At 43.3% G+C, this 10,878-nt stretch overlaps 1 protein-coding gene across 1 annotated transcript; it reads right to left on the reverse strand.

Moving 5' to 3' along the window:
* Positions 1-1,975: 1,975 nt before the first annotated feature.
* Positions 1,976-4,204, reverse strand: LOC143179667 (uncharacterized). Its single transcript, XM_076378980.1, has one exon. It carries the CDS (start codon positions 4,202-4,204, stop codon positions 1,976-1,978), a length of 2,229 nt encoding a protein of 742 aa, XP_076235095.1.
* Positions 4,205-10,878: the final 6,674 nt, after the last annotated feature.

The following is a 10,878-nucleotide window of genomic DNA, read 5'->3' on the forward strand; positions in this document are numbered from 1 at the left end:
GACGAAGAGTTGAAATGAACGCGTCTGTTGTTAGATCGCTAACAATTTCAATGTGGACCGCCTTTGTCGTGAAGCAGACAAAGATGGCTAAATATACTTTGATTTTGTTGCGGTTCCTGTGGAGCTTTTCTTTTATGAATAGTGGACCACAGAAATCTACACCGGTTTGCATGAACGGTCGCGAATACGTTACACGACTGGCTGGTAAGTCACTCATTTTGTATTTACTGTCAGGCGGATTGGCTCGATAATAACGGATACACTTGTGTAAGATATGCCTGATAAGGGTTTTCCCCTGCGGTATCCAAAATTTTTGGCGTACTGCATTAAGCGTGGCTTGAATTCCTGCATGGAGCTGTTTCTCGTGTTGTTCGAGAATAATTAATTTTGCAATATGGCTACCCTTAGGTATTAATATTGGATGTCGCGTGTCGTAACGTACGTTCGCGCGAGATAATCGCCCACCCACTCTAAGCAATCCGTCGTTATCTAGGAAAGGGTTTAAAGGCGCTGTTTTCCCGGTTGGTGTACCTGCATTCTTTAACGCGTGAATTTCGTGATGGAATTCGCTTAATTGGACAACTTGCACGATGCAACGTTCGGCCCGGTGAATTTCGATTACGGATAAATTTCCTTTGTTGGCTTCCTTGCGTGAACTATTGTATCGAAATCGTAGTATGTATGCGACTATGCGCTTGAGTTTACTGTATGAAGAAAATCTTTCAAATATCTCTTCATTGATAGTGTGTGAGGATAGAGTGACGACCGGTCGCGTTTCGGGTATGTCGATCGGCTCTAAAACAGACTCCGGCCATTGGGAATCATCGTTTCTTAACCAGGGCGGTCCGTAAAACCACAGGTCATTGTGTAACAATTCTTGAGTTGTCAAACCGCGGGATACCAGGTCGGCTGGGTTGTCTAATGACGGGACGTGACGCCATTCTATGTTGTTTGATATGTTTTGAATGTCAGTTATCCGATGCGCTACAAAGGTTTTTAATGTGTGAGATGGAGTTTTTATCCAATGCAACGTAATCGTTGAGTCAGACCAAAAGGTGATTTTTTCAAACGAGATTCGACGTAATGATTGGACCGTGGTTTGATATAGCTCGAGACGAGGTAACGTTATCGTTTTTAGAGGAGCCACGCGAGATTTTGCCGAAATTAGCTGTGTATCTACTGTACGGTTCTGATCTACGGAACGCATATATAAACACGCACCGTATGCCTGTTCGCTTGCATCACAGAAGCCATGCAATTGTAATTTCACATGGCCCTTTAATGCCAGCGGTCTTGAAACTGAGATTTTATTTATTAATTCTAGTTCCCTGCAGAAGCTAGTCCATTTAGTGTGAATGTCGATTGGAACTGATTCATCCCAATTTAATTGTAATTTCCATATGTGTTGTAGCAAGACCTTTGCCCGGATGATTATGGGACCTAACAGTCCGAGAGGATCGAAAAGTGAGGCTGTTAATGAGAGAATGTTCCGTTTCGTGACGCGCGCTTTATGGTCGATGTGTTTAATACTATACGTGATTTTATCGTGTCGTGGGTTCCAATCTATACCGAGCGTCTTTATTGTGTTGTTTAAGTCGAGTCGTAAATGTGTAGCGTCTGTGCAGTCGTCCAATGTGTCAACCAGTGATTGATCATTGGAGGCCCACTGTCTTAATTTGAAACCACCCTTTTCGCATACCTGAGTCAATTCGTCGCGAATTAATTTGACTTCTTCTCGCGAGTTCGCGCCTGTCAACAGATCATCTATATAAAAATCTTCGCGTAAGGTTCGCGCGGCATGTGGGAATTGCTTTCCCTCGTCTATGGCAAGTTGCTGCAAAGTGCGTATGGCTAAAAACGGAGCGGCGGAAGTGCCGTATGTGACTGTATTGAGAGTGTATGTTTGAATGGGATCGTTAGTGTTGGTTCGCCATAGTATTTTTTGATATTTACGGTCATCAGGATGAACCCACACTTAACGGTACATTTTCTCTATGTCTGCGGTTAACACATAGGAATGGGATCGAAAGCGAATAAGCAAAGCGTATAATGTTTCTTGTACTGTTGGGCCAGCTAGCAGATGCTCATTAAGAGATGTTCCCGTTGAGGTTTTGGCGGACGCGTCGAATACTACCCGTAATTTTGTTGTTAAACTCGATTGTTTAATGATCGCGTGGTGAGGTAAATAATATCCGTCGTCCGTTGAAGAGTTCTCGATCAGCGTCATGTGTCCTAACCGAAGATATTCGTTTAAGAATTCAAGATATTGAACATTGAGATCCACGTTTTTCGAGAATTTTCGTTCTAAAGAACAGAACCGTCGTTTCGCCATTGAATAGGATTCCCCGAGCGCTGGTACGTTATCCTTTATAGGTAACCGAACTACGTAACGTCCAGTCTGCGCGTCGCGTGTGGTGTTCAAGACAAAGTGCTGTTCTGCCTTGCGTTCTTCGACAGAATATATTGCCTCGTGATACGGTTCCTCTAATTCCCAAAATTTCGCGAGTTGATCGTGAATACTTTCTTTTGCTAAATTACAACGTACGGGGTGTGTAGATTGAAGTGCGGTGACTCTACCTGCAAGAATCCATCCGAATTGCGTCTTCTGCAGCGCGATCGCGTTGTGATTTAACCTAATTTGTCCTACGCATAATAATTGTAAATATAGTTCTCCACCTATTAAACCGTCTATTTCTGCAGGAATGTTGAATTTCGGGTCTGCTAGCGGGATATTGTTCGGAATTGAAAGTTCTTCTATTGCAATAATTCGAGACGGTAACATTTCTGTAATGTGTTCAATTACTAAAAACGTGGCGTCGGTCCGGAATTTATTGATGCGCGATCGAATTGTAGTGGTAACAGAATGCTTTATGTTAGTCGTACCCCGGTTAATGCCTATTACTGGGATATTTATCCTTTTACGTGGTAATCCTAAACGTAATGCGGTGCGTTCACTTAAAAAGTGTGATTGGGAACCTGAATCTATTAACATTCGACACGGTTGAAGTTGACCCTTATTATCCACGATATGGACAATAGCGGTTGACAGTATAGTTTCTGACTTGATGTTCGCGCTCAGAACCGATGCGTTTACCCGAGTCGCGGTCTGCTCCTCAATATTCGGTTCTTTATGTAACAATGTATGGTGACGTCCATTACATTGTTTGCATGAACCCGAGCGACAGTTTTTGGCTGAATGGTTCGGGCGTAAGCAATTTATGCATAAACCAGCGTTTTTTACCAATTCCAGCCGTTGATTGACCGTGATATTTTTAAACTTTGCGCAGTTTGAGGTGAAATGATTGTCCTTGCACAAATTGCAGTGGACATCCATTGTGGCGTACGCGAAATTTGTCTTAGCACTTGGCTTTGAGAATCCATGTGCTTTGACTTCTGGCCTATGGTGTGACGCGGTCGCCACTTTATTAGATCGTTCACGCGTGTATTCTAATAATTTTCGATGATCGTGTAGAAATTCAAGCAATTCTGTCATGGTCGGCAGAACGCTTCCGTGAGTCCGTTCTTTCCACTTCAATCGCGTCGGTTCGTCAAGTTTTGATGTTATAGCGTAAATCGGAAATGCTTCTAGAAATGGTTTGTTTAATGCCTCTAACGCGCGATAATGTTTTGTAGCTTGATCCACTAAATCACCTAAGGAGCCAACATTGGACCGCGATTGAGTAGGTAATTCAAAAATTGCCTGAATCCGGTTGTTAATAATGATTGAGGGGTCGTTATAATAAGTATCCAGAATCTTCCATGCGACTAAATAATTCGCTGATGTGGTTTCGAGTGATTCTATTTTCTCCGCTGCCTTTCCGGTTAAGCATGATCGGAGATAGATAAGTTTTTGAGTATCACGGAAACTGGGATTTTCGTGTACTGCGGAGCGAAACGCGTCGGAGAATCCCGGCCATGCTTCATAAGAACCACTAAATTTTGGTAAATGCATGGTCGGTAATTTTACGTGTAAGTCGGACGAAACGGTTAACGGTGATTGTGATATGGGTAGTGCATTATTACTGCTTGGCGCGGCCATCGAATCGGTAGGGGCAGAATCGTTCGCGGATTGCAACATCATCGGCTGTGGTTGTGTTACGGCTTGCGATTTTTCCAGTGATTCTATGAGTAATTGTGCGCGTGTAATGTATCTAAGATAAGTTTCTTCGAATTCAACCCGTTCGTTGAGACGTTGTTCATGCATGTCGTCCGACGCGAGCATTTCGAGCGAATTTTGAATTGTTTCAAACGTTTAAAAATCGTGATCCATTTTTTCGCGACGTATGCGCAACCCAGGTACACCCCCGTCGACTACGGCATTGAATTCATCAATGTACTTCGTAAACTTCGTTAGTTTACTTTTCATCGCGGCACGTTTCCTAATCAGGTCTCTTTCGATTATTGCGTCTCCCTCACAAGCCATGGTTGTTAAGGAATGGTAAATAGGACCACGGAAAGGATAGCGCGTTTAACGAGTATGAAAGACTCACCGTTCTACAGTACCACCGGGTGAAGTCTAGTTCTGCTTCTGCGTGAAGTCCTCTGGTCAGCTGTACGACGATGACCTGGATGCTGCGTGAGATTGCCTTTGGTCAGCTATGCGAAGGTGACTTGACGGCTGTGTGTTCCGTGATGTTTCCTTTGGTCAGCTATGTGAAGGTGACCTGGATGCTACTTGTCAGTATCCCCGTGTTGGAAGTTCCAACCTCTTGCTGATCTGCAGCCGTGGCGACGTGATGTAGTGATGTCCAAGGGTGATGCACTGCCTGCCCAGCCGAATCTACCCTTGATGTCGTGATTGAATTGGACCCAAGTTTTCCACAGGCACTGAATCCGGCTCGAAGGACCAAAATGTTGCGTCCCTTATGCACCGCAATTTAGGAGTCTATCGGGGTCGTAAGGCCCAATACGTTTGATCCTGGCGATGCACGGGTCGCTGGATGACTCAGTCGGTTTGATTGAGATCCTCATGGAAAGTGGCAGGTCGTGGATGAGAGAATCGATTGGTTAATGAATAACAACGATTTAATTACACTTCTACAGATCACGTCGCGTGTTTGAGTATTCGTGTCACGAATGAATGGTGTCTGATTGATGTCGGAATAGTGTCTCGCTAGTGTCTCAATAATGTCTCTTATATACTGATTTTTGTTGGCATCGGTCGACCAATCAGGAGCTTGACTAATTTCTATTGGTGCGGGGCTGCTTACATTTTCCGCAGCTAAAAATGGTGGTCAGGGAATTCGCGATCGGTGGAAAAACCCTGACCTAACGGTACAGAACGCGCGGTGTCCTGCGTTTATTGGGGGTGGTCATAAACGCGACGCAGAGTCGAAAGGTGTTCGTTTAGAAAATAATTGCTATGGCTAAACTTCGATTCTAAGCCGAAACAGATGTGGTGTTTAACTAAAAAATGGTCCGATGGTGCGGGTTTTACAATGCTCTTATACGTCTAGAAATCGGTGTACTTTCAACAAAGTCCTTAGGACTGAACACTAGCGAAGCCTCTATTAGTCGTTCCAAACGTTCTAAACGAGCGTTCTGCTCCCGCACACCCTCTTCGTACGTATCCGAAAAGACGTTATGTCGCTTTTTACTCATTTCGTTCTCATGACTGTCGTTATCACGATGAGAGCTGCGGTCCATCTTGTCACTTATCGATAACTAACTTATGCACTATTATATATAGAATATATACACAATAGAGTCACTGTCTCTTCCACTATATACACTATACACAGCTCACAGTGAAGTAGCGTCTCTGTCGCGTCACCGTGAGCAGAATATCCGTTGGCCGTTCCACACGAAATCCGCGAAAGCGGCACAGCACGTGGCTGTATCCCACTTCTGATATGTGAGAAAATCTCAAAAACGAGCTGAGGACGTGGCGTGGCCGATCGGGGCTGAACACGCAGACGGGTATTCAGTGGAATAATTTCGGAGTGTAATATACTCGAACACAGATACAGAAGTACGCGAAAGGCTTCTACGTCGATCTATCCAGCTCGAAAGGTTGACTCCAAGTGGTCCTTGCAAAAAGGCCTGCCTATACCTCCCGCGACGCCGTTAAGGGATGACCTGACCTCCGTGGGTTTTTCCCGTGAGGGTCCTGGTCACTGTTGCTAACCAGCTGAGCGGTAGGCCGCTGCTGGCTGAGGCCCTCGAAGCTTCTCGAATATTGCAGCGCGTATCCGAGTTTTCTCACATTTGCTTAATTTATTTCCGAAAAATAATTTGATGTTCGCTTTACAAGTTTATTCATTTCAAGTGTATTCATTTCATTCACACGTTTGGTGTCTTCGAACTTTCACACTAAAACAGTAATATTTGTTCAATATCAGAAATACTCAGGACAGCTACAATGTCATTATCTATGAAATGAAGAACAAGGTAATCATTCTGAACACATATTTAACACTATCAGGCTATTTTTATTAGGCTAATTAATTCAACAAGGTGAAAGCTTTTGCTGCGTCGAGTTCGAGGCAGAACGGCTTGATAACTTCGCCGTATCCGCCCTGCACGTTGCTCAACAGAAGGACAATTGTCCGGCTGGGCACCAGGCACATTCGTACCAACTACTATGAAAATCGGCAGCAATACGTGACTCTTGCAGCGCAGGTACGGCGGAAAACCTCGACTAGCGTGAAGGGAGAAGAAAGGTCGTAGTCCGGATGCGCGGAGGAATCTAGCCTTCACGGCAAGGCAATGATGAAATGGCGAGTATCTTCCACAGGTGTTTTATTATACAAAATTCTCGACCGTGCAGATGGCACGGTTACGGAAGATTTTACAGGTGGTCGGTAGTAGCAACAAACACGCATCCTATCAATATCGGCACGCGCGGATTCGCCCGTTACAAAATTGTGTCGGTCGCAGTGACACCGGAATAAAGCGAAACTTTAGAGACGATTACACAATACCGCGATATCGGAGACGCCCTGGAGGAAATCCGAATCATGCCTAGCACCAACGGCACTCCATGCCTTATAATTAGGTCAAGGTAATGTATGCAGCTTACTCTAATTTCGCTGGTCGCTTTTGCGTCAGTCACTTATCGGCAACGAGTGACGACGCTCGGCACACGCACATGCGACCCCCCAGATTCGCGGCATGTCCCTCCCGCGCGCAAGCGCTACAGCCCCTCGGCGTACTCGCTATGGTCTAGGCGCGTATGCAAGAAGAGTGGAGATTTCCCCAGGACTTCCTATGGCTCCTGCCACTGGAATCTCGAACTCCGGGCTTGTTTGCACCCTTGTCTTCCTTTTGAGCCGCTGTAGAAGGGCAGCAAGGGCAGCCTCCTTTGGCTCCGCTGATCCTCCGCGGAGGCGGCAAGTCCCTCAACTCCGAGGGTGGAGGGCCCTTGTACCATCCGGTGTAGATACGATATCCGGAAACTGCACGGCCGGGGGACAGGGACGGCCTCAGGGTCCCTCAGGTTTCCTCTAGAGCCCTGAAACGTTGTGCAGGCTCGGCACGGAGGCACCCGAAATTAGCGGCGATTGAAATTCATGATGTTTTCCTCCGAGAGGTGTCTCTCGACATGTGTTCCGCACGGGGACCGTACGGTCCTTCTTATCACTTATTTCCGAAATTCACCAAAATGGAGACAGCGCAAATGCACAACGTCACAACACTTAAATTTAACACTTACAAAATAAGACGAAAATCAAGAACAACGATTTCGCGTTTGAGGTTTCATTTGTTAGTTATGAGCGTCTAGAAATCTGGTGAAAATCACCAAAAATGTTCTCGCGCAGTGGTCTTGAGAAGTAGTTATCTACACAGTATTATAGGTAACTCACAGTCAAACAGCTGATCTGTCCCCTCCCTTGCGTCTGGGCTGCACTGCTGTGCGGATAACTACTGCTCGAGACCACGACGCAAACTCGTTTCTGGTGATTTTTACCAAATTTTTGGACGCTTATAACTAAGAAACTATGCCTCAAACGCGAAGTCGTTAAAATTGATGTTTAGAATCACCCTGCAAAGTTATGCCGTGCTGTTCAGAAATTCCCTGTATGTATAAGATTATATGGAGCACTGGGTACACTTTCAGTGAGAGGCCAATGAAGGCAATGCCACAGTACAGATGTATATCTTTCTGTCTCTTTTCGTCACCTCTTTGACGCATGCGCATTACACTTCAGGGTATATGAAAGAGATACAGCTATACACTTCCTATATATTTCCATCCTTCCATAACGCATGCGCAATACGGTCAAGCAGACGTAAATATATATTTCCCATGTACACTGCGGGCAACAACAAGCCACTGCAAATCACGCGTTATTGGAATGGACTTGCTCGCCATTGCGTATAGCTCGTGGCTCGTAATTCGGTGGATCGTTTGCAAGGTGAGAAAGAAGCACAAGCCCACGGGCTGTTTTTGTTTGAACTATTCCGAATTTCGCACCAGGAATGCCAAAAGGAGTATTATCAACAAAACAACATTGTCAATTAATAACATAATAATTATGTAGAAATATTTAAAGGGTTCTTTACTATTACTAATATATGATTAATTAACAATGGCGATAATGAATTGATGAATAATGAATTTTGTAAGATTAGAACCAGGGGTGTACTACTCAACCAGTCTAATTGAAGCCAACGCTGTTTAGTTTATTTGGACTTTAGGGGCCATAGGTGGCGCATTTGTACCAGCACAGCGACCAATAGACAGCGTCAAAAGTAACGCTAAGTAATCGGTAGCCATTTTGATTTGGAGTAGTTTGAAGCAGCGTGATTTACATGGTGTATGTGCTGTACAGTGTTTGCGACGTATCTATTTGGTGTATTGTTATAATTTATAAGGAACTTTATCTTAGTATTATAAAACAGTGCAGGTATCTTTACAAATGTTAGTTTATGTATAAATATTGAAACATGTCATGTATTTATAATATTAGACAAAAATAGGTAATGGGCAAAGCGTGCTGCGTGATAGGATGCCTTTCAAGGATGAACGTACTCTTGTACTAGTTTTCGAAGGATTCAGCTTAATTTCAGCGTTGGAAACAAGCAGTTTCATCGGAAAAAACTGAAAATTCAGCTAACTACAAAATTTGACTAGTAGGATTACCATTGGTAAGAACTGCGAAAAAAAGTGTAATGGGAGCCTCTCATTATCATTTAAACATCTTTTAATAGAAGTAATAAATGAACATGGTGAGGAAGAACAACAGATAGATGTACTTTTAAATTTTGAATTTATTACTGACATACGGTATTACAGTAGATTGTCTTGTTAAAAATTAATAAATATTATGCTAAGACATAAAATCATTAAACATTGTAGGAGATGTATTGATTGCATATCAGAAAGAAACATATCTCTTTTATTTCAAATAGCGAATAAATTAGTAAATCATGTAATAAATACAATTACAAACGTTAAACAGATGTATTTACAATTACAAACGTTAAACAGATGTATTTACATTTACAAACTGCTATGTATATACATTTAGATTTTAATTTCATGTGCTGTGAACAACACGTTATTTTATTACAATCTGTTATGGTAGATAACATTGTACTTTTATGTTTACAAATATTATGTAATACTATTAATGATATTCTGTGCGGTAAGCAAACTGTATTTTTAAGAGATTCTAAAGTAACAAAACTTGTTTATATAACTGTAACGATCTGACTTCGTCGTACATAGGATGTTCATGGATAGAGCGGATTACCCGTGAACAGGGAGTGGGATTCATGTGGCGTGAAATTAAAAAATAAATTTTACAGACTAGGATTTCCCTTAGAATAATGTGTAACAAAATTTATTGACTAAATCTATTCAGTTAACGGTTAAACTTAAGGTAACTAGTCCTAATATTGCTACTAATTCAGTCTTTTAGAACAAAAGGAACAACAGTCTGTTGAGTATTCTCACTAATTGATTTGGTAATTATCACTGCTTATTTACCGATCGAATGTCTTTCGGTTTAAGAGGATTTATGAGGTCTGGTTCGGCAGATGGCAGTGTTGAATTATGATTGATAACGATCAAGGATGTACCAAGGAGCTGATTAAACCTGTCTCGGGCGGTAATCAAGGAGCTGATCAAAGCTGCCTCTATATGGAGGATCCAAGGAGCTGGTTAAAGCTGCCTCGGTGAGGAGTGATCCAGGAGCTGAATAATGCGGCATCAATCAGAAAGAACCAAGGAGCAGGTTAAAGCTGCCTTGGAGAGGTTTAGGATCATTATGACTGCATGTTCTATAGAACCTTGAACTCCAGAGCGCTCTGCTATGGCTAGCGCCGCCGTTATTCATGGAGGTTGTCTCCTTCCTTTGGAGCCAGTGATTCCCCTCAGCAGAAGAGAAATGTTGAGTTGCGTATGCGTGGATGGGAACCTTCGCAGGATACTCGCTCCTAGTAGGCTCCGACTTCCTGGCGCATGCGTGTTACAGTGTTCACGCATGCATACCGAGAGTCTCGCCTGTTGATAGGTTCGTGGTGTCATCATTCTGTCGCCATTTTGTCATCAACAAGAGCAGAGAAGCACGCCATAGGATGTTGCTGGGATGATATCCTGATATTGTGCACATGCGCGAATGAAGGGTTCTATTGCCCGTGCGTATGCGCATTAAGCGTCGCCGGCGCGATCGTTTGAATTAGGAAATTGAGGTTAGGACATGGTTCTAGGTTAGGATTACTGTCATCTAGGCATATTTATTCTAATACTTATTTTATTATTAATGTTGTAATAGAAATTGTTTAATTAATTAGGTTATTGAAATCGTCGTAGGTTGTTACATAACTCATTGTCGAAAAATGTGCGACGCGATCCTCACGGCCTTCAGTCTCGGGTACGGATGGCTCCTTCAAACTTGCAGGGCAATACCTGTAATCCTAAACGGTCACATG

Source organism: Calliopsis andreniformis, chromosome 5 (assembly GCF_051401765.1).
Source record: "Calliopsis andreniformis isolate RMS-2024a chromosome 5, iyCalAndr_principal, whole genome shotgun sequence".
Taxonomy (NCBI): Eukaryota; Metazoa; Arthropoda; class Insecta; order Hymenoptera; family Andrenidae; genus Calliopsis; species Calliopsis andreniformis.

Bases quoted from the DNA above. Each gene is read 5' to 3' on its own strand.
- LOC143179667 (XM_076378980.1), bottom strand. From the start codon at position 4,204: ATGCATGAACAACGTCTCAACGAACGGGTTGAATTCGAAGAAACTTAT.